Source organism: Clupea harengus, chromosome 1, assembly GCF_900700415.2.
Source record: "Clupea harengus chromosome 1, Ch_v2.0.2, whole genome shotgun sequence".
Classification (NCBI taxonomy): Eukaryota; Metazoa; Chordata; class Actinopteri; order Clupeiformes; family Clupeidae; genus Clupea; species Clupea harengus.
The window spans coordinates 26285722-26310462 of NC_045152.1; the positions used below are offsets into that span (position 1 = coordinate 26285722).

Here is a 24741-nt window from a genome sequence, read left to right on the forward strand (position 1 = left end):
ACTAAACTTCTAACTTACCTTCTTTACCATGCCTCTTTACCTCATTATTAGTATACTACACTACATTATTAGTATACTATACTAATAATAAACACTACTGTTACAGTCATTTACTTACATTACATACTCATATATTTATCTTAGTTTTGTTCATTAGATGAACAGAGAAAACTTTATTTCAAGTGTATGATTAAAATTACTATAACAAAGACAATGCAATGAAACAAATATTGAAAAGACAACAAAACAAAGACAAAAAAAAGTTTCAATGAAAAACTTTGACAACTGGTTTTATGTGGAAACACGAGAATGTGCAAGAAACCGGAGGTCTGCCTGAAGTATAAAATAATTATGGTGTAACATTTAAAATCCAGTATTCATTCTGAATTATTTTCACTCCAAATTTTCACTTGAAATCTGGAGAACTCAACTAGTGTCAGTTTGTAATACACGTACATGGGTGAGCTGAAGGGTGAACTTTCACCCCAATATCCAGGCTTGTTATGATGGCAAATCTCCTTTTCCCTCTCGAGTTTGACTTGGTGTGTTGAACTGAGGGTACACTGTGTGGGGGTGGGGAATCCTCTTTCAAGGTAAACTTTCCATAATTTACAGGGCTGTATAAAAAATATCTGGAAAGATCAGTGGCAGCCAAAAACCTGAAGGAGCCACAAAGTGAAAAGTTCCTTTGTAAAACAGTCACAGAATGCTGTTATTTATCACCTCCTACGCGTCTGTGTGTGTGTGTGTGTGAGAGAGAGAGAGAGAGAGAGAGAGAGAGAGAGAGAGAGTGCGTGAGGGGGAGAGAGAGAGTGCGTGAGGGGGAGAGAGAGAGAGAGAGAGAATGTGAGGGAAAGAGTGAGCAAGCGAGCGAGGGAGAAAAGCAGGTACATTGTGTGAGGGAGAGAGAAAGAAAGAAAGAGGATGTGTACTGGCTGAGTGGTATGGCATGATGGGTGGCTGGGAGAAGGGGTGGGGGGGGGGATTGTAAAAGCAGGGCGAGAACTTGGCCGGGGTGTACTGCCTCTTTGTGGTTGACGATGACATCAGGAACACACATGCAGAGTAGACACAGGGGGAAGAGAAGTGGCTCTCTGTGGAGCTCCTGGAGCAGCCCGCTCTCTCCCTCGGACTCGGCCCTTCCGCACCCCCTCCCCCCGTGCTGGCTGATCTCCTCAGTCGGAGAGGGAGGGGGAGCGCATGGAGCGTCCGCTGGCTGGGCTGTTGCTGAAGGCGTGCGCGTCGCGCTCCTTCTCCTTGCTGTCGTGCTTGTGCTTGTGCTTGTGTTTGTGCTTGTGCTTCTTCTTCTTCTTCTTGTGCTCGTGGTGATGGTGGTGGTGGTGGTGGTGCTCGCCGTGCTTGGAGGAGGAGCTGCTCTCCTTGCCGAACATGGGCATAGGCATAGGCATAGGCATGGGCATGGGCATAGGCATAGGCATGGGTGTGGCAGGCATGGAGAGCAGGCTCTGCTCCACGGAGGGAGGCTCTTTTCCTGTAGGGCACACACACACACACACACACACACACACACACACACACACACAGAGAAAGAGAGAGAGCGCACAAGAGAGAAAAGAGAGGAGCTATGAGAACACTGTTATTTTTTAATTCCAGAAAAATGCCAATAAGGGGAATGTTGAATTTAAAGGTAGGATTCTGTTTGCTCAAGGATGCCCTTCAAGGTGGAGTGAGCAATACTGACGGAAGTCAGCTGTTTTTGAAACTCAACCACCAAACACAAACACACCCCTCTCCAATCCCTTGCACGCACTTGCCTTAGCTTGGACACGCATACCACAATAATAGGGTTAAAAACTACATACATGTGTCTCAGAGCAACATCGAAACACCATAGGCTACACGCATAAACCTAATATGTAGAGCTTGTTAGCTGTAGCGTATGTTAGCTGTGGCTAGCTGTGGTCTGTGGCTTACAACAGGCTGAGGTAACAGGGATGCGGCCTACACTTCATAATTATGGAAAACATACATGATCTGAAGTAATTATGAAGTTCCTGCATGTTTTACACATTATATCATTATATTTGAATCACAAGTTTGTCTTTTCCCCTCAATGCATAGCCGGTTAACACAGTACTCCTCACTTACCTGGTGTAGATGGCCTTTCCAGCATGTTCAAATGATGATAGATGAAAGCCTGACTATCATGAACTGTCTCCATGTCAATATCCTCCTCTTCTTGGGTGGGAAACTGAATGATACAAATACATCAAAATAAACCACATGCGCAACTCTGACAAGCTAACCTCATCGCCGTTTCTAAATATGAAAAAATAAGTGAGTTTCTAGTAAATGTACATGTATGGATATTATGATTAGGAGTATGTATGAGTAACATCTCCTTTATATCATATACATTACATATCATCTCTCAAACCAGCCTGGCTATACTTAGGCAGTTTCTGTACTTTAGGAAGGCCTCTTTCATAATCAGCAAGGTGGTGTTCAATGCACTACTGTGTGCTCAACCAGTGGAAAAGTAAATGATAAGCAGTGAAGCATGTGAACATGTGAGAGTGAGAGTGAGAGAAGAAGGATGAGTTGTTGACAGGGGCTGCTCCTTACTCGGCCTTTCATGGGGATTTTAATGCTCGGCTCGTCCTGCAGCACCTGCCCAGGCTCTGGGGGAGAGCCCAGGGGCGTGTCGAGCTTCCTCTTAAGGGCCTGGCTAGGTGGAGGAACTGGGATTGGTGGTGTATCCGTGACCAAATGCTCCTCCTCCGCCTGGAAGTGAGGAGAACATGGGGTTATAATCCACAGACGTGACCACAGCAAAGACACAGAGATGGTGCTGGCTCATGAACATTTCAATCAAATGGGCAGACTCAAAGACTGGACACTGAGAAAAAAAAATGATGAACTAAAAACAAACAAGACTGATGGATCTAGGATGGATGGATGGATGGATGGATGGATCTATCATGCCTTTATACTGACTGAGAAAGTCATGGGTGCGGGGAGCTCTGGTGCGGCCACCGGTTGCTCTGGTTTGATGGTGGGGTTCAGCAAGGCCTTCTTCTCCTTCAGGTTGAGCACCAGGCCCAGCTCAGGCAGAGGCAGGCAGGAGGGTCGCGTCAGGCCAAACAGGGTGTAGTACAGGTTCATCGCATCGCAGCGCAGGCGCCAGTCATGAGAGGTGCCTGCAAAGGAACACAATATCAGAGGAAGTATGTAGGACATAGTACATATACTGTATTCACTAAACTGACTTGAGCAAGCACAAGGAAGCACAAGGCAAGACAGGAGACGTACAAAACAAAAACCTCCCTTTTGACAGGAAAAAAAACCTGGCTTAAAAGGTTGGTCTTATGAGGACATGAATATAAACGGCATAAATACAAGAAGATATGAGCCTTAAACCAATTACAGACAATTAAGGACAGAAGGGAAAACATACGGCACAAAACAATAAGATCTCTTTTTTAAATGTACTGATATACATACATATGAAATTGAGGATGTGTATATAGATATAAGCAACACAAGAGAACTTTAGCAAATGATGTTTCCAGGAGGAACCATTAAGCCGATTCTGCAAAAGATAAGATTTATTTTGATGTAAAAAGCTTAGCTCCCATAAACAATCTTTGCTTCATCAACCCCAAAACAGGTTCAGAAGTACCCAACAGCCTGTTAGGACACATCAGGGAATAAGACTTGCAGACTGCAGTCCTCCACAGAACCCTTTTAAACTCTGCCCAACATTGTGAAACAGACGATTTCCCCTCAGTCTGAAAGGCGCGTGTGCACTAATCAGAAGCAGGTGTCAGTGTCTTGTGGATTTCTTTTTTTCTCAACTCTTAAGACTGTGCAGTGCAGCCTGCCAGCAGATGCTGCACATATATGGGTCAAACACACCGAAGGTAGCAATCACTGAAGAGTGGTGTGTTAAGCCAAAGAGAGGCTTTAATGAGCTCTGGTAGTGTCTCGGTCAAAAACGCGTTTTGAAACGTTGTCCAGAGGAAGTCCCGCGGCAGGCTTGCGTTGTGTTAAGAAACATCAAAGGGCCAGAGTGCTGCGGCTCGCTCGTAAAGACGGATGCCAAGGCTGGCTGCTGGCGCGTGCGGTGGGGGCCATGTCATCACCTCCAGGCCTGGATGAATACGCGCCTGTACTGTACACATGTGGAAGTGATTCTCCAAAGAGTCCCCATCGGATTTGGCCGACCTTGCGGGTGATGAAACACAGATGTGGGCCCACAGGAGAAAGTGTGTTTTGTCTCTAATGTGTTTATTAGTTCATGCGTCGCAGAGCTTTTCACAATTCTTTGGGGTTATGCAACTTTTTCGGCTCGTTTTGTTTGGCTACAATAGATACTTGCAAGATGTCAGACAGCAACTTATCTTGCCTTGCATGGCAAGTGTGTGACCGTTACTGCAGGTCAGCTCATGTTAGTCAATCCCTAATCGGACATTACTTGTCAGCCAAATTGGTGTCCTTGAGGTGCGTAAATAAAGCGGGGTAATATTTGGAGAACACATATGCCGCGACAATACCATGTATGGTGCGGGGATGGGACTTCTCCATGTAGATGTGTGTACTTTATTAGCTCAAGTGTCAGTTCTACTGCTGAGAAGGACCTAGCGCCCAAGCTTGGAACAGAAGCTATTCTTTGCCCTTTGCCCTTTTCCATAGAATGGTTTAGCCAGTACCCGTCTCAACAGATCTGCTTCATTCAATGTCATCTGAAAATACATGCACACTACCAACTAGTGAAATAAACCCAGTGAGCTTAGTGAGGTAAATAAAACAGCTAATTCGGAGACATAAATGAAAGGATAATAGAGTTGGCTAAATGACCGCACGCAGCTCAGCTTGATAAGACTAGCCCTGATGAGTATCTCGTCTATTCTGACTCTGACAATTACAGTGAATCTGCCATTACAAAGACGCAGGAAATACATCATGGCTAGATCGAAAGAAAAGTATCGAAGAGAACAGAAAATCTGTTAATATCGATCAGTTTGAAAGAGCTACGAAGACATTTCCACATTCCTTGGACGTGAATGAAACACTGTAAGAGACATAATCAAGAACACTTGGAAATTGAGTGAATTATTCATGAAGCAATGGTTTGCCAAAACATATCAAATGTGAAGGGGAAAAAAAAAGTACTCCATTTAAGAGAACTTCAGGCTTTTCTTGCCCAGGCTAAGGTCTGAGTTGACGACTCAAAAATTCAAAAGAAACTGGGCAAAAAGTGAAACTATTTGAGATGACGGGTCCGATTATGTCTGCCATAAAGCATGCAGATTCCTGAAATCACACCATGCCACAACAACCAAATGGGGGGTGGTAGCTTTCCTGCCTCAGGATTTGGACAGCTTTCCTAGATGCCTGGACTAAACCAGCTAACTAACTTCACTAACCATGAACAAAGGTTCATGAAAATTACAGCAAAGAAAATGTAAGTTTTGGACTTAAGGGAAGGAAGCATTTTGATGCAGTCAATACTACAGGTAATGGCAGAATCACAAGGATATTGTGCTTAATTGCATAATAAAGCTAAATGTATTATTTAGTTGACCTTGGTTTATTTTACTGATCGTGGATTTGTTAAAAGTCTAAATACTGAGTGTGACAGATGCAATAACAAAGGAGAGTGGCAAAGCAGGAATCACTATTGCGTCACAGTTTATCAAGAGCAGGAAAACAAACCAGAAAAACATCACTCGAGTGCATTCTGTGTGAATCTATTGTTGTAGTCTTCTCTCGTTTGGCCTGAGTGTACCTAATCTTACCTGAGTTCATGAGCTTCCACAGTTGGTCTACAAGCGCTTCGGTGCAGAGTTGGGACTCAGCTGCTTTGGTAAAGGGTGGGTTATTCCCGAGCATGCTTAGGATTCTATGCCTGGAATTAGAAGCAGAGCACATACAGCAGTTTACCTTGTGTCGTGTGCTCACTGACTAACTCAAATGGCAGAAAGACAACAGAGCTAACATAAATATATGATATGAGCAGTAGCAGGTAGGGCAGGTAAGGTCATGACAGTAGCTACTAGTTACATGAAGCATCAATGAGTCGTCACTAGCATCTGCTAGTTCCATGACGGCATCATAATGGCAGCCAATCATTATCATTTATTCTTTTTTCATTATTAGGGACAAAAAGGTGCAGTCTGAGACCATTCATTTAGAGGGTTTGTCAGTTGACACAAAAACAATTGCTGTTCTACAACAAATGTGTTCTAGATAACAATTTTAAGGACAAGTAAGAATAACTAAGGACAAAATGAAAAAAGGTTCTGGTCAAAGGGCAGGTCAGGTCTCCACTGGGAGAAACAAAAACAAAACAAACACTGACCTGACATAATGTATGGGGTCATTCTGGACCATGGTAAGCAACCACTGCAGTTCCTCTGAGCTCCTGTCAACTACCAATAAACACAAGCAGGTAAAACACATGCCCCCCGTCTGCGGCTCACACAATGCAGCCTTTTAGCAGCCCACCCGCCTCTAGCAGACCACCAGCTCACTCAATTACATTAATATGAGCAATATGGTGGAGGTGGATGGGCAAGAGCCGGGCCAGACAGAGGGAGAGGGGGAGGGAACACAATAACAGAGTGAGGCTTTACATCATCGATGATGCAGAGTGATGAGGTGATTGCATTTGACTCATTTCCAATAGTAGTCTTGCTAAAGAAGCGCGGATGAAAATAAGAAGTGAATACATGGCAATGTGCAGCTGGCTCAGTCACTTTTTCCACATAAACATAATGACCAGTTTTATTTTGCTCTTAGAAAAGAGCAACTAATCACCAACCTCTTCAAGCGCCTCAATAAACTGCCATAAACTTGACTACTTCCCAAATTTGACTACAAAGGCAGTAAGATTACACACAGTCACATTTAATTACAACGGCTTACAAATATGCAATATACACGAAACACCAAATTCATGTGTGTCTACGTGTAAGTTCACATGTGAAATTAAAACAAGGTGAAAAAGAAAACACCGGAAGATTTTGATGAAAGATGTCTTCAGATAAAGGGTATGTCGTGGCCAGAGGTGCCTACCTCGTGTGTAATCAACAAGAGCTTCCAGGGCAGCAACGCGCACATCTACAAAATGGCCGTGCTCCGCATAGGACTTGAAGAGGCTGGGATCGCTGGGAATGTGGCCGTTCTTCTGAAGCGTGCGGATGGCTCTCAGGCAGCTACATATCACAAAGGCACAGCAGCAGTGTCAAAGTGTTCTATTTGGATTGACTTGTTTTACTAAATAAGCTTTAATTCACATTGGTTTTCCCAAGAGCTTCAAGTAACATGAAGACACTATTCACCTGAACTCGACTACGATATCCAAAATATGCACAACTTAATTTGCACATTTTATTTAAGCACAGCTGATATGTTTAGCTTGGCATAAAGGATATGCAAATATGAGATTTATGTAAACAGAGTTGTGTGCAATAAAATTCATGAACACAAGCTGGATACAGCCTTATGCTGGGATATGTCCAGAATCTGGGGTTAGAAGTTTAGAGTAATGATTTCCCACAAACAGGATTCCAGAGTAAACTGGTCTGGTCTGTGGGCTGTAGTTTACTGGTCTAGAGTAAACTACAGCCCACATATTTGACAGGAAGTTCACACACTCACGCCTCCATAAATCATACGATACACTCTTATTCATTCGAAATCCTCTTAAAAATATATATATATATATTAACAATTTAAAACCTGTCTAAACATGGTGGCCATGTCACAACTGTAGTAGCCAAGAGAGGGTTAATACACTTTAACCTTTTATAATAAACAGTTGGTAAGTGTTGACCCAGTTTATGCATCAGGACCATCCGAGGTCTTTGGATAGCACTTAAAACATATCTGTATTATATCAGCCTGAAAGGGACCCTGGCTTCTCTTCTCTCTTTGCAATGGTGCCCATCTACATCTTTGGTGCAAACTAATCACTTCGAACTGCCTCGTGCATGGCTGCCACTACCACTGGCTGGAACCCAGCTATAGTGTGCTAAGCAGTGACAGTATTTTTGAAGCAGGAGTTATTTCTTTGCACGACTAACACATTCATTGATCAGTTACACTGACTGTACATCTCTAGTTTGATAGAGTTTGTGTTCGATACCTTAGAGATAATGTTCCTCTAACAAGCTGTGATTCTACAGTACCTGACAGTGATTATGTTCCTGTATCAGGCTGTGGTTCTTTAGTACCTAACAGTGATTATGTTCCTGTATCAGGCGATGATTCTATAGAACCTAACAGTGATTATGTTCCTGTATCAGGCTATGATTCTATAGAACCTAACAGTGATTATGTTCCTGTATCAGGCTATGATTCTATAGAACCTAACAGTGATTATGTTCCTGTATCAGGCGATGATTCTATAGAACCTAACAGTGATGATGTTCCTGTATCAGGCGATGATTCTATATTACCTGACAGTGATGATGTTCCTGTAACAGGCTATGATTCTATAGAACCTAACAGTGATGATGTTCCTGTAACAGGCTGTGATTCTATAGTACCTAACAGTGATTATGTTCCTGTAACAGGCTGTGATTCTATAGTACCTGACAGTGATAATGTTCCTGTAACTGGGCAGCAGCTTCTCCATGTTGAGGAAGCGGGTGATTTCCTCCAGGATGAGGCGCACGTCTGCGTTCAGGTTGTCCACGGTGCGGACCTCGTTGCTAATGCTGATAGCAGGTGTCAGGGAGTTGCAGAGGGCATCAATCAACTCAGCCCTGTAGTAATTGTCAGAGAACTGCGGAGAGACAACATAACAGATAGATTGACAAATGCCAAAGGAATATTTATCCTCCACCTGATAAAAAAACTCTTCCAGCTGTTCTTTAATTGCCTGAAAATAAGCATTTGGCTTCTTTTGAAAGAAAGAATAATCATATAGCTTCTTTTGAAAAAAATATGTGCAACAATATGTGCAAGACGAAATACAAAAGACATTATAGGGGGGAGACAAAACACTCAGTGAAAAATGGCTGATGGCGTAATGTGAAAGATGTCTGATCTGTAACTGGCCTGCCATGTGTTATAAAGAGCCAATCAGATTGTCAGAAAAAGCATAACTGACATTTCGCCTCATCGGAGCGCTGAGTTTATTTCCACCGCTACTATAGCAAAGGCCAAATAGCCAAATATGGCCCATGCTCAATAAGCAAAGCACCCTAAAAAAATAACACCTTTTAAAACCTTATTTTAGTGACTACTAAAATGTTGTTTATATCAGATTTAAACAGTGATTCGAGCTTTGTACTTTTAAGTCTGCTTGACCATTCTATGTGGAGTTATGAGTCTCTCCCCATTCATTTAGATTAGATAGGAGTCTGATCTTGTCTGCCCAAAATACCTACTAAGTGGCAAGACTTGCCTATAAGGACATTATTTACATAGTTATATATAACTTAGGATATACTGCACCTTATTCTTCCTGTTGTCATTGTACTTGATGAGGTCCAGAATGAAGTTCAGAACGTCTTTAGGACATAGATTTTGTACATCTCTCAGCAAAGCCATGGCAACCGGCATAGTCTAAACAGACAGACACGAGTTTAAACAGGTTTTACTTGATATTGACAACACCACTTTCGGTCTGAAAAGCACTGATATAAGCATTAAACATGCAGCCTGTCCGTGCCTTTTGCAGAAAGTAGGTCTGGAAGTTGAGGAAGTTGTTGGTCTTGACAATGTTTGGGCAGCTCTTGCAGCAGAACATGCGGGTGAAAAGGGATTTCATGGCAGGTGGTCCGGTCCATGTGCTCATCATGGAGTTGGCAATCTGCAGCACAGGAATAAGAAAATATCTTTCTGGAACAGGGAAGCACTACTCTTAAACATGAGGAATGAAGTGGTATTACATCATGTGGACCAGCACAGTATATTTCACAGAGGGCTTTAAGCCCCATATGAAGTAATGTCTCCAAGCTGTGAGTAACGTGAAACCTATGGAGATCTATGGACTATGTACACTAGGGGCTGGACGATTAATAAAAAAAAAATTACGATTTTGGCTTCCAGTGATTATGAAAACAAGAACTTTCGTTTTGCAATGATGGTCTCGTTTTTTCTTGTGTTATAAATCCAAATCCTTTCCTTTACAATGGTACGCTTTCACTGCACCCTGAAAGCCCCCCAAAAAGCCCTTTGGTCAACAAGAAAGGCTTAAAAATAATAAAAACTTTTTATTTAATATATGTAATATATTAAATATATATATATATATGAATTCATATTTTATTACCCATGATGAAGCGTACCGTTATATTCATTAGCCAGTTAAAGAAAAACACCGGAAGAAAAAAAAAATACTATAGTTTAATGCTACAGGCCTAATCTATGGGGAAAATAACTAACGACAGCCAGAAGATAACTCTCAGACCAGTAGTGTAGTGGGAATCTTTCAACACAGATATATCAATATTGAGTCTAAACGGTTCTCATGTGTGTTTCAATGTCTAAGTCTGACAAAAACACAGTACTTGTACAGGGAAGTGTTATCCTATGGCAAGCCATTTTTACATTTAACCGAACACTCCTATATAACATTACATTCTAGATATCTAAATGTATTGTGGATATCTGCGATTGCATTCCTTCTAGTCATAATTCTAATAACAGATATCTGAAATTGCATTTTCACTAGTCACAATGCTAATTTTGGATATTCATAATGACATTTCTACTAGTCACAATGTATTTGTATTGAGACTAGGACTGCAACCATGCTGATATTATGTTCAAAGTTTAGGTATATTGGGTCATAAGTCATCCTTTTATGCACCAGTTATACCTTGGATAACCAGCAGATGTCACAAAACAATATTAAAATGTTCCTGAAAACCCCAACATCAGCAATAAATGTAATCACACAGCCAGTCACTCACTTACACAATACAATAATACTTGAAGTAAAACACTGCTGGTCTTGGTCCAACAGATCCCAGTTATAACTGGCGTAAAATGATGTGACCGGATGACCCGACATATACCTAAAGTCTGAACATGGCTGCAGTCCTATTACTAAGTTAAAATTCCAGAACCTGATAGTCCTTGGAATAACCTTCCTGAAAATGTGTTTGTTTCATTTGAACACCTCGTCATACCTGTTCAGTAAGCAGGCAAAATATGATCTAAAATTATTTTTTTCTAGATTCTTTCTCAAAAGTGTCCTACAAAAATGTTCTCATAGTTTTTCTAAAAACTACATAAACATATTTGTAAGAAAACAAAGCCATTTGCCAGATGCTTTGGTGGATGCTGTGCAATAGGACAGTTAAATTGGGCATTCAAAAACATCGGTGAATTATTTTTCCAGATTTCACACGTTGATAACACTGTGACTATGGACACAATCCTCTTGCAGAGTTTGAACCGGAAATTAAATATAGAGGTAATTATCTGATCACAAATTTGATGCTTCTAGCATGAAAACTTTTTGACATAATGAATCCCAAACTTTAAATAATAATTCCCAAACTTTGCCCCAGTCTGTGAACGTGCCAAGAACGGCAAGGGGGTACTCTGTTCATATTTCTTTCTCAGAAAGTATTTGATATATCGAGCTGAAATTGGGCAAATATTAGTTTGGAAGGTCACACTTTATGTGGTAAAATTTTCAAAATACAAGAAAATCTGAGATGGTTGGGCAGAAGGCATTTGTTGATTTGAGATAAAATGGGGGGGGGGGGGGTAATTTACCTCAAATCAACAAAGGCCTTCTGCTCAGCCATCTCAGATTTTGTGTGTTTGTGTAAAACTGTAATACTGAAATGCTGGGGCTCCATACCTGGGCAAGGCAGAAGCAGGCCAGCATGCGCACTTTGTAGAAGCACTGATCCTGCTCCAGGATGTCGGTGAGGGCGAGGCGCGAGGCTGGCGTGGGGAACTTCTCCAGCGCCGTGATGGATTCCTCCTGCGCCACCACGTCCCGCTCGTAGCGCAGCTGGTACTGCCACATGAAGTCGGCCTGCTCAAACTCCACCTTGCGCAAGATGGACATGTCCGGGTCAATCCGTATCCACAGCAACGGGGAATCGGCACTGAGGAAGGTTGCATGGTGGAGAAAAGAACTCTAAATACTCTGCTTAAACTCCCCCCCCCCCCCCACACATCTAGGAACCCCTATTTAAACCTTAATCTATCCATCATCATGCAGTTACTGTTCGCTCTTGCTATTCTCTCATACTAGTACTACTAACAATCATTAATCAGTTCCTGTTAGAACACATTTAGGCATGTTTCAAACATTGGCACATCAACATCAACAACAACAACAACAACAACAACAACAACAAAGACACGCAACAGGACATGTGTTTTATTTGTGTTTTTCGTATACTTGTGGTCAGGCAGACGTGTGCTGGCGCAGAGACAGAGCTGCTCAAAGCCATTCATCCAGATGTGAGAGCCGGGGGTGCTGATGTCCTCCTTCCGTTCACAGTGAAAGTGTAACCCTAAACTTAGACACTACACTGTACCCTAAATCTTCCCTAATCATTCCTACAGCATGTTAACACTACTTAAATACATACCCTGAATATCATCATCAACCACCATCTTGTGCAGCTGGTTTTTAAGCGCAAAAAGCTCTGCTAGTATGGAGTCCTTTTCTAAGATGTTGGACTGTAGGTATTATTTTACCAGATGTAACTATTACAGCTGTGATACAGTCCTCCTCACATTCATAGTCAAAAAGATGGTGGAGCCCATGCCAAAGCACAACACCAAACTAGACAACCACGCGGTTGTCCTCACATCACCCCTCCTCTCCTCTCCTCTCTTTTATTTTTCTCTCCTCTCTGTCCTCCAGCTCACCCTAGCTCCAGAAAGCTGTTGCTGGCCCTGTCCTTTCCTCTACTGCTCTCGGGTCTGGGGAAGAAACATCAGCAGTAATGCACATTTGAATGGAGAAGAACAGAACTACACGTAAGAATTTGCAACACACAATTGCATACAATGCAGCAGGAACAGGTTTCTCTGTATGCGTTAATGGACTTTTCTTCAATAAACAAAATCCACTTTGCCACCATGCCACAACAGGTACCTGTGAAGTACTTACAGCACGTTACATCTGGTTCTGCAGTTGTAAAATGATATAGCGGGCCTTAAGACTACAAGACAGGAAATATTTGGGTCACTGGCCAACAGAGTTTGGTGAGAGAAGAACAAGGGGAAGCCTGGAGATTGTGAGCGAGCACAAAAGATAGAAAGGTAAAGTCTTACTCCATGGCCGACAGGTCCATGTCCACTTCCTCTCCATTCATCAGAGGAATCTTCTTCTTCTTGTTCCTGTGAGCAGACGAGATGGAACAGCCATGAGAGGGGAGACACTAACATCAAGTAGTAGCCTGCAGCATTTTCCTAGCTTCAAGGCAAAGACACTTGAGGAAATTGAGAAGATTGGTCATACTGTGATGTTTACTGCTGAAAGGAGAAAGGAGTGTTTATTGCTGAAAGGAGTCTCAAGGGGCACTAATAAATGCAGGTAAAACACAGTAGTGGTAAACTAAAACTGGATATTAATGCTGCATAGACGAGGTACTATTGGCAGGTCAGGCTCATTATCCATATGGGGTCTATATTATAAGAATTCAAGCCTTTTGCGGTTTCCTGTAATTAAAGTCATACACCTACATTAGGTTAAGAGAGGTATAGGGCATACATGGACTGCACTCCTTGATTTTCTATTATAACATATGTTGTATATAATGCAATGTCTTTCTAAGCTTCCTAGTCTATCATCCTACCCTGAAAAGTGTTTTTGAAAGTGTAGTCAGCCAAATGAAGTGTTGGAATTAAAAGTGTTGTTGATGGGAACATGTCAACCAGGGCCATGAGCCCTCATAGAGAGCACCTTTGGTGTTTCCTGTAATGATGGCAGCATATGTATGTGTTGTGGCTTATTCACCTTCTGCTCTTGGAGTGGCAAGGTATATCATGCTTCAGGCTGTTCTCCTCAATCTGCAGGGTGTGGTTGAAGGAGCCATCCAGTTCCTGTACCGTCACTTTAATGGGGCCCTGTGGAAAGCAAAAAAAATACAGTCAGGTTCCGTAGAAAAATACCTGCAGCTCTCTTGACCTTGAGACCACCTTAAGAGTTAAGAGTTCTTACCACATATTTTTGTGTGCCGGACGAGGTGTAATCCTGGCGGATTTCCAGCTCCAGAACATTCCTCTTCCTGTTAAAGGCGAAGCTGCCAAAGAACTTCACCACTCCACTCTGTTCTCTGGGAGAGGAGGTCAAGACACAAACTCAAAGACTTGGGCTGTTCCGTCCTCAAATGCAGCTTTCAGCCGTGGAGGACATCATTTACCACACGCACATGTGCATAACAGACATGGGTAAAATGAGGATGTTGGTTTAACGGTCTGAGCAAAATCCATCAGCTAACCAGTTCATGCGCGTGTGCAATGCTATGCCAACACTTCAAACATAGGCAACTTTTTAAAATCAGTGTCTACAATAGATGGGATTTATCTGCTTTTCTTTTTCATTCTAATAATATTCGTTGTTCTAATAGTATGTGTAGTTTTGATAGTATGTGTTGTTTTGATAGTATGTGTAGTTCTAATAGTATGTGTTGTTTTGATAGTATGTGTTGTTTTGATAGTATTACTACTAGTTCTACTAGTATTCCTTGAATTTGCTCCTCATTTTCATTTTTTTTCTCTTCAATTCACTATCAACATGCATGGAGTGTCCTGCTCACGTAGGTAAGCTTTACACATCTAATTCCACTACTTTGGCAAGAGAAAAAAGCTTCCACAGTTGTAAAGGGATACACCCATTGCTTGATGAGGGGACCGATGTCCTTGCCAGACACATTGGAGATGGACTTGAGGAAACTGGAGGTCGACACCAGCATCTGGCTCCACATGTGAGACTGGTACTTCTGGGAAGAGGCAGTGCTGGCCAAGCTCAGCAGTTTGTTGAAGACCTGCAGTTACACACACACACACACACACACACACACACACACATCACATAATATAGATTAATGCTTCCTGAACAAAGTGCTGAGAAAAGAGTTTCCACAAGCTATTCAAACAAAGCCAATGATCTATGCCAGAAATGCACAAATTCTGAAATCCATGACTGGAAAAAAAATAGGCAGATCCAAGGACGATTCAGTGGGCATTGCACTTTTAGGTAATAATTCAGAAAGCAGATCGATGAGGGAAGGCCCAGTGCACATATAACTTTGTTCTGCCAAGGGTCACCTGAAGCATGAACTCCATGCTGATCCTGTTCTCGATCAGCCGCATGACCAGGTGAGCTTTGCACTGGAACATATTGTAGTACTCCCATGACAGCGTGTGGGGGTGTTTGATGGAGAAGTGCAGGTGGGGGGTTGGACTGAGGAAAAACAGATGGAACATCGTAAAAAGAGATAAGAAGATGCCAATGAAAAACAGGACAGATAGAACCAAAGAAATAAAAGCAATCAAGGAAGGAAAAAAAAATACAGACAAAAGAAGGCAGAAAAGAAAGAATGAAAGAAAGTCTTTATATTATACTTTTTTTTCAACTCTGTGAGGCATTAGTGGTTATTGCCCCAGTCGCTGACAGGCGCCGCACAGCGCTTGAGTTAGCGCTGGGATAATTTGCAAACAGCTCTCAAAACACACTTCACTGAGGAACTGATTCATGACAAATGAGCGCAGCGGTGCCAAGTCGTTTTATGGGAGGTCAATAAGTAGTTCTACTCACAGGCTGTTTTTCCAGCAGTCGGGGGATTTTTGAAATCCTTCATCGAACTGAAAAGTCTCTGTTCTAAGCAGCCATGTTAAACTACAGGTTCAGAGGCCAAGTCATGAAAGTGTCATTTAATTTGACGTACACTGTCATTACGATCAGACCCAACCACTCATACTCCAGCACCTCTCGGGCCAAATACCGCCTATAGAATAATCTCAGTGAAATCCACAGCTTGATGAAAAGGTACAGTGTTGTTGATGGTCGTAAATAATCCCTGATAAGGTTGAAAATGAAAGGTGTCGTTAGTTACTTGTCCTTTTCTTTCCCTCCACCAAAAGTGGGGTGCAGCAGAACTCCTCCCATCTTCAGCTCATAATCCGTAATCCTGTCCATCTCCTGTGGTAGCAATCACAGCACACACACATGGATGAGTAGTAGCAGCAGTACATTTAGAGAGCAAACTACCAAAAAGCTCCAAGGTATAAAGAATATTCCCCCCCATGTGTTCATACCTCCTTAATCCAGTGGCGATACTCATTCACGCCAAAGGTCTTCTTCAGGTACAGTCCATAGATGTAGCCAGAGATCCCCTTCAGAACCCATTCATCAGCCCTAGCAAGACGGGACAAACATCGCAACATAAACATGGCGCCTCCGCTGCGTCTCAAAAAGAGGTTTCAGAGAAATATGAAAATTATGTTTTTCTTTTAGTAGTAGTTCAAAAGTCACATGCATTTCTATTTCATCAATTATATAGGTGCTGTCAGAATAATAAACACATTTAAATGACATTACCCAGTTAAAAGCAAGGCATTGACATGTTCTACATGAATAATTACTCAGTGTCACCGAGTAGTGGCCCTTGTAGTGGCTCTTGGAATGCCAATTAACTTCAGCAAATTCTGTATAAATCTTTTACCCTTTACCGGGGAGTCATTGGGAATATCATTGTGAATTACTGATGTAATGTTTTGAGATTAATACAAGCCTCCAGAGGGCACCAACCTGACCTGTGATTTATGCTTCAGCTTGTGGTCTTCGTGGTTAGGTTCTCATTCAAACAAACTGCCCAACCCTATTACTGCTGTCTATCAGCAGCCACGAGTTTAACAGGCGTCACCCTGCTCTAAGTGTGAGTGCTTGCTCCCCTGTGTGTTGCTTTAAGGGGGGAGGCGGCGGGGAACACCACAGCCCTCAGAGGACCACACATCTCTCCTCGCCATCTTTACAGCTCCGCTGTCGCGGCGGCTCAAGAACTTAATCCCCCTATAGACAGCTTTTTACTGCAGCCAGAACACTTACAGGGAGCGCTGCAGGTATGACCTCATTCTCTGGGCCAAGGTGGCGGCACGACAGAGGCCCTGTTGCCTCCTCGTTGGCGTACGTATGCTTATGGTTGCTCATGGGCGCTCAATCAGTCGAGCCTGTCTCCAATTATAAGCTTCAGCTGAATTAAACCACACGATTAATTGCTAGCAGGTGACTGCTTTTCATATCAAAGGCCTTTCCCTTCTTTTTTTGGCCTGTTCCCCCACCCTCAACTGGGGCTTATATAACACCACCCCAAATTAAATAAGTTAAATAAATAAATAAATCTGTAAGCTGAGCTTCCCACATCTGATTTAGGTTTGAGAGTCTTCAGTATACGGGGGGATCTCTTGTTTTACAGAGATCAATGCATTGGACACATCCATAAAGGGTTCCCAACCATATCTCTCTGAGTGAGTAAAAGTTGACAGAAGTCAGTGTAAGAGCCATACACTGATGTAGTGCCACCAGCATGATACTGACAGAGGGGGAAAGGCATGACTGGGGTAGGTTTCTTTCTTTTCTCCTCACTTTCTGTCCTCTTGATGAGGGCACTAACTCGTTCAAATACTGTTAGACTGCACAGCTGGAAAACAACATGATCCAACAGTGCCAGAGACAGAAGATGAAATGCTCTGTGTCGCAGGCAACAGCAACGCAACACCTTTAAATCACTCCACTCCACTCCACTCCACTCTACTCTACTCTACTCTACTCTACAGCCAGTCTCCACAGGTCACTTCAGACCCAACCAGAGCTGCCATAACACATCAAACACTTTGAAATGAAGAGCTGGGGGACGAAAACAAGGGAGTGTGAGAGAACGAGTGAAGTCATACAGAGAGAGAAAGAGGGGGAGCTTCCCGTCCTTAAGCTGTGCCTGAATCAGTGTGTTGGAGGTCCCTTTGAGTCTCGTACCAGGAGCCAAGCCCGCCCGTGTAGACGGCATATGGGGTTACTAATCACCAGGACATGGCTTTGGCGCTGCCAGGGTCGGCGCTCACCAATCACCAGGCCTGAGAGCGTGTGTGTGTGTGTGTGTGTGTGTGTGTGCGGGGCTGGCTAGCGCAGCCTGAGGGCTCCTACTCACCAGGACATGCGCGAGATGAAGCAGCCAAAGAACTGCTGGGCAAGAGCCTGAGCCAAGCAGCGGCGCGTCAGGGGGGTCTGGTCTATAATCATGGTACTGTGCAGCAGGTTCGTGCTGCAGATGGGGAGTGGAGAGGGGAGAGAGAGAGAGAGAGAGAGAGAGAGAGGAGAGGGGGGGGATGGAGGGGAGAGAGAGGAGAGGGGGGATGGAGGGGAGAGAGAGAAAGAGGGTAGAATGAAGGGGAGAGAGCAGAGAGGATGGGAGGGGGGATAGAGAGGAGAGAGGGAGGGAGGGGAGAGAGGAAGCGGAAGAGGAGAGTGAATGAGTGAGTGAGAGGGTAGTAAGGAGTGGTATACAACTATTCAGATTGTTCTTTATTCTAAGCATTTGTTTTTATTCTTCTAATCCTCCATAACTGTAAACAGAATTGACTACAATCTATTCATTTTATTTTGTAAAGAATTAATTCTACTGGTCAAGGGCTGATAGCAGAGTCAAACTGTCTGCTACAAAAATACTAGTTTGAAATCCGTGCACTTCAGTTAATAATGACTGTTCTTACTAAGCATAACATCACTTAATGCACTTCCAACTACAACCAGAGGTGATTGAAAACTACTGCACACACAGGCACTCCCATGCTTACCTGAAGATGCTCATGGATGCATACGAGGACACCTGCACATAGGCCTCGTCCACAAAGACAGTCTTGAAGCAGGAGTAGGGGTAGCGGCAGGTGAGGATCTCCTCGTAGAACTCAAAGATCTCGTGGAGGTACGACATGGTGTGCTTGAGCAGGGGCAGCAGCTGGGGTAGGCAGAAGTGGGTCACCTGAGACAAACAGAGAGGTTTCAGCGTACATCTCGCGCATCAATACACACATCTCTTCAATGTATTTACAGCTGGCATCTCTGCGTTAATAAGAATTCAAGATACTTTGCTACATCATATTATCTTCTATAGTTTAGAATAACCAGGCTCGTCAAATAGATACCTGCTAAGCGTTTAGATTATACACAAGACATTTAGCGGTATATGAATGACAGCAACAGCAAGTGACAGTATACGATTTGCTTACACAATGGGATTAAGCGTATTTTACTCACGTTGGACACGTTTCATGCCCAATGTAAACCAATATGTTAAAACGTTTACAGACTCATGTACTTTCTTTTTTTCTTCGTAACAATATCCAATAAAATGCGCTGGCTGAAGCTGGAGGTGAAAATGTGGTTATCAACCATGGAACACTCCCCACTGGGTAATCACACTGAGAGACCTATTGTCTTTTGCTTTGTCTGCGAGTATGGCATATCTATCTAAACTTGGCCATGAAAATTAATAGAGGCATCTTTGTACTCTATGAACTAACTAAACAGAAAGAAATCTGCTTATGTTCTGTGATATGTGCAACACACAGCATTCATTGTTTGTCAGGGAAAGTTTAACTAAGCTTAGAAAGTCATGGCACTTTTCTGTCAGGTCAACCATAACAGATATCGGTGTCTATTGACTGTGTGAAGTGTGATGCTTTCAGACGCAGATTCAGGGGAAGCTCTGCAAGTATGTTCTTGAACAACGAGTCGTTTCATTTTTTGCTGACAGACACCGCGCAATAACAACAATTTTAGAATTAAAAATCTTTTCCAAAAGATAATATTATTTGAGGCTCAGATTTCTACACGATCAAGAGCTGTCGTTCTCACAAACATACATTGACACAATGCATTATGTCTTCACAACAGTAACAAATACAAATACTTGAGTAGGATGACAGACCAAAATATTACTATAGAAGTGTTTGGGGGAAAAACACTTGTACACATTTGAAATGACTAGATTTCACATTTTCACATCTTGTTTCAATTTCCATTTAATCCATCCACTGTAATGAGCATGCTAAACAGCTTCAGTTTTACAAGTTACAATCAACCATTTAGGTTTTACCCTGATGTTAATATGAGGGTTATGTATGCACCTTTGCGCTTATGTATTACTTGCTAAGACAATTTCCAAGTGTATTGTATTAGAAATGTATTTTAGCCCAGATCTGAGCCTGCATATGACACAATACATAATTCTGAGTTGTAAGACATATACAGTACCAGTCAAAAGTTTGGACACACCTTTTCATTCAATGCTTTTTCTTTATTTTTATTATTTTCTACATTGTAGATTAATACTGAAGACATCACATCTATGAAAGAACACATGGAATTATGTAGTAAACAAAAAGGTGTTAAACAAAACAAACCAGAATATGTTTTAGATTTTCTTCAAAGTAGCTACTTTTTGCTTTGCACACTCTTGGCATTCTCTCAAACAGATTCATGAGGTAGTCACCTGGAATGAATTACAGGTGTGCCTTGTAAATTTGGGGAATTTCTTGCTTTCTTGTTTGGGACCATCAGTTGTGTTGTGCAGAGGTGGGGTTGGTATACAGTGAATAACCCTATTACTACTACTACGGCTACTGTACTAATCCATATTATGGCAAAAACCACTAAACTAAGTAAAGAGAAATGACAGTCCATCATTACTTTAAGACATGAAGGTCAGTCAATCCGGAAAAGTTCAAGAACCTCGAATGTATCCCCAAGTGCAGTCGCGAAAACCATCAAACGCTATGATGAAACTGGCTCTCATGAGAGCCGCCCCAGGAAAGGAAGACCAAGAGTTACCTCTGCTGCTGAGGATAAGTCCATTACAGTTACCAGCCTCAGAAGCGTCAATTAACAGCACCTCAGATTACAGCCCACATAAATGTTTCACAGAGGTCAAGTAGCAGACACATCAACATCAACTGTTCAGAGGAGACTGCGTGAATCAGGCCTACATGATCAAATTGCCACTACTGAGGAATAACAAGAAGAAGAGAAATGCTTAGGCCAAGAAACACAAGGAATGGACATTAGACCAGCGGAAATCTGTACTTTGGTCTGATGAGTCAAAATTTGAGATTTTTGGTTCCAACCACCGTGTCTTTATGAGACGCAGAGAAGGTGAGCGGATGGTTTTCTGCGCATGTGGATACAACCGTGAAGCATGGAGGAGGAAGTGTGGGGGTGCTTTGCTGGTGACACTGTTGGTCATATATTAAAAATTCAAGGCACACTTAACCAACATGGCTACCACAGCATTCTGCAGCGACATGCCATCCCATCTGGTTTGCACTTGGGATGTGGGACCATCATTTGTTTTTCAACAGAACAATGACCCCAAACACACCTTCAGGGTATGTATTGGTTATTTGATTTGATGATCTGGTCTCCACAATCACCCGACCTAAACCCAACTGAGATGGTTTGGGATGAGTTGGACCGCAGGGTGAAGGAAAAGCAGCCAACAAGAGCTCAGCACCTCTGGGAACTCCTTCAAAACTGTGGCTACTTTGAAGAATATAAAATATAAAACATATTCTGGTTTGTTTAACGCTATATATAGGTATATATGTCCCTGTGCAAAGCACAACCAAAGGCTCCCTCAATTCAGATGAGAAACATGTGCCTAATTTGACATTGTAGTTCAACAGGGGCAAACTAAGCACTAGTAGCATTACTACTAACATTTAGTAACCTTTCTGGTCTGCCTTCCAGCATAATTCTATAAGGGTCATACCGTGCTATGGTAGGAAAGAAGAAGGAAATCATCAACTGACAGATCTCACACCAGCACCTGTTAGAGTGAACGTGCACACTCACCTCATGCATGTAGGGATCCACAAGGATTTCAAACGGTCCCACAGCGAGGGAGATGTTGGGAGCCGCAGTGGGGATGGGCAGCATGTAATGGAAGGTCTTCTTGCGCATGTCATGGGTATAGACTGTCTCCAGCATGTCCCCACAGGACACGGCCACCATGGAGGCATCCACTGTGAACTCCAGCTTCCACGTGCACAGCTCCGAATAAGAGTCCACACACGGGAACCAGAACCTGGGGGAGAGAGAGAGAGCAGTCAGGAATCACTGAGATACAGACTCAACTCGAATTTCACAATGCCAAGTTTGCACAAATATGGTCTACATATTTTATTCTTGTTTATGCTATTACTGATATCTCAAATGGTTTTACCACAAATCAGCACCATGCCATTGTGCCTTTGTTTGGGTAAAGTTGCTGAGCATGGGTGGCAGTGAGCCAATCCACTCTTGGCACAGGCTGAATTACACTGACTGTAAATATATATGCACTGCAGTGCTGGAGAATGCAGTACCGTGTGGAGTTCTGGTAGCCAAAGGAGAAGACGTGGGCTCCCCTCTCTGCCATGCTGCCCTCTACATCGGGCACAACGAAGTGCAGGCCTCCCTTGGGCTGGTCCAGGGAGAACTCAATGTAGACTTTCAACACCTTCATCTCTAATAAAGAAAAATGACAGTCAGTGAGAAAGCAACAAACAAACAAACACAGCACATACGAAGAGAAAACAATCCATAGAGAGAAATACTCAAACACACATCATTTCAATGTTGTGCAAAGCAGTATAAATAACATTGCACTGATTAAAATGAATAAAACTATAAAAAAAACAGTAAGGGTAGACATGTAGTAGGGTGGTGAACATGTAAAGAATAGGTTACTTTAATATAATCATTCACAATCACACATTCACAATCAATCACAATGATCATATGCTAGAGGGTAACTACCAGAATCAAGACTTGAAAATGTATCATATCAACCCACAAAAACTGACAAGAAATCTCTGAGACCCATCACTGGACAATCATCATCTGCTGTCTAAAACATAACGACGGGCTTCTCACCATCTCCTTGCTTCCAGAGCTCAGATGGGACCTTAATGCAAAGCTCCCCATTTCCAGCATCTGGGTCCACAGCGGTTACTGCAGCTGTGTAGGCACTGGAGAAGTAGTTCAGGTTCCTCCTGCAGACACAGTCAGTCACAAACCAGTGTTAAAGAGACTGAGGTAATACAGCGCCTTTTCATGTTGTTTATTTAAAATCGCATTGTAGATTTGAAATTAAAGCAACACTATGCAACAATTCCACTTTTTGAGGAAGCCATACAGGCCAAGTAGTTCTGTGATTCGGGTAGGAACATCTCACAACATTTTAAGAAAAGCCTTCACAAAGACGCCAGTTGGCAAGCTTTTATCATTGCCAACTGAACTGTTGGTGGTGTTTGCAAGGTTTTCGCATGCTTTTTAGGTAGGTAACTCACTAGTTTTGGACCAAAACTAAATAAACTTTCTTTAATACATGAATGTATGACTAATAAGTAATGACTTAACAAAAGCCAACCCAGTGAGTAACATGTATGTCTATGTCATTGCATGTTGAAATTAAACTTGGCTGCTGAAATGACAACAGTTTCTGATCTCCATCAACACAAGCACCAGGGAGGCTCTGGATAGATACAACATAGAAGTATACAATTCTGACTACTGAGCCTATAAAACCTAATATAAGGTTATGGGTCTTTTGACAGATGTAGTCTTTTAAAAGACCAAACCATAATTGTGGATGGGTTGTAACTTACTGCTTTGACTCATGATGGCAGACCTCTAAGGTGGGATCATTGTAAATGAACGGAGCCTCCAAGTCATTGACCCGTACTCTATATATGCGGCATTGCTTGCTGTTGAGTTTAATGCGGTTTAAATTCACAACCGTGGGAAAGACAGTCAGCTCCACATACCCCTGTCGTGAAATAAAAAAAACTATTAATTCTAGTTCTTCCGCAGTGTTACACTGGAAATGGTAAATAAAGACCACATTATCTCGTTAAATTACATGAGAAAATTTATTATCAGACTTACAATAACTGACTTCCTCTGGAAATTGATGTTGTTTATGCATACCACCTGATGGGTTGTATAAGGGGGAAAGAACAATAATTACTTAAAGTAAATAAATAAGAGAATACATTCTCATCAGTTTCGATAACAAGTCAGTGAAACACGGACATGATACTTTATTGACTTAACGTTATAACTTGTTACATAAGGCGTGAATAACAGAATGAACAAATACTATTGTCTTTGATTGATAGAGAAGCGATTGGTACTTATAATTTGTACGGTCGAGGACTCTCGAAACCCTTGTCTTTCTTTCTGTTCATCCTGCAGGGTGAAGCTTTCCGAAATCGGCGTTTATTGCATAGGTAAACAGGCTATTACGACAACTACGGTCTACTACGGGAGTCTTTTGCACTCAGTCGAGGTTAGCGATCTCAGACATTCAAACATAGGTAATGGTAGTGCATATTTATGGAACAGTCAGAGCAAGCCAACAACCATAAGTAAACTACTTCACAATCGTTGTTAACAAAGTGAAGACTAGCAAATGCTCAATGGCTAGCCAACGCAGTTAAGTTAACGTTAGCAGTCTGGCAAGCTGATCTCTTCATAAACCTCTGAATGAAATGGTCCCTCTCCTTTTGTCAAACGGCGAATGTTTATGATCTTCATGCCATCATTTCTATAGAACTAGATGTATGCCCTATTCTACGTCTCAAAACATTGCAAGCTTCTTCCAAACGCGGGCAGCCATTTTACCTACGACCTCCCGCGCGAAACAAGGGGATCATCACTTGCCCTCTACGGTATACATTTCCTCCTTCACAAGTATACCGCCCTCTATTGGTCTGGTGTTTGATTACAAGACATCTGTGTTGCAT

The 24741-nt window shown here is 42.4% G+C and overlaps 1 protein-coding gene across 2 annotated transcripts; it reads right to left on the minus strand.

The window, feature by feature from the left end:
• Nucleotides 1-140: 140 nt before the first annotated feature.
• Nucleotides 141-24664, minus strand: taf2 (TAF2 RNA polymerase II, TATA box binding protein (TBP)-associated factor). Of its 2 annotated transcripts, none has more exons than XM_031573699.2 (26): nt 24134-24664; nt 23882-23936; nt 23602-23762; nt 22868-22986; nt 22318-22459; nt 21806-22037; nt 18751-18935; nt 18105-18218; nt 16219-16318; nt 16017-16102; nt 15229-15364; nt 14791-14945; nt 14120-14234; nt 13916-14025; nt 13231-13296; nt 11795-12047; nt 9647-9787; nt 9430-9540; nt 8562-8755; nt 7042-7181; nt 6326-6395; nt 5763-5872; nt 2959-3161; nt 2587-2745; nt 2110-2212; nt 141-1492 (listed from the first exon to the last, which is right to left on the minus strand). In XM_031573699.2, the coding sequence occupies exons 1-26, from the start codon at nt 24181-24183 to the stop codon at nt 1176-1178; spliced, it is 3627 nt and encodes a 1208-aa protein (XP_031429559.1). In that variant the 5' UTR covers nt 24184-24664; the 3' UTR covers nt 141-1175. The 2 variants fall into 2 exon arrangements, with proteins under 2 accessions (XP_031429559.1, XP_012681956.2); XM_012826502.3 differs by having other exon boundaries at nt 2947-3161.
• Nucleotides 24665-24741: the final 77 nt, after the last annotated feature.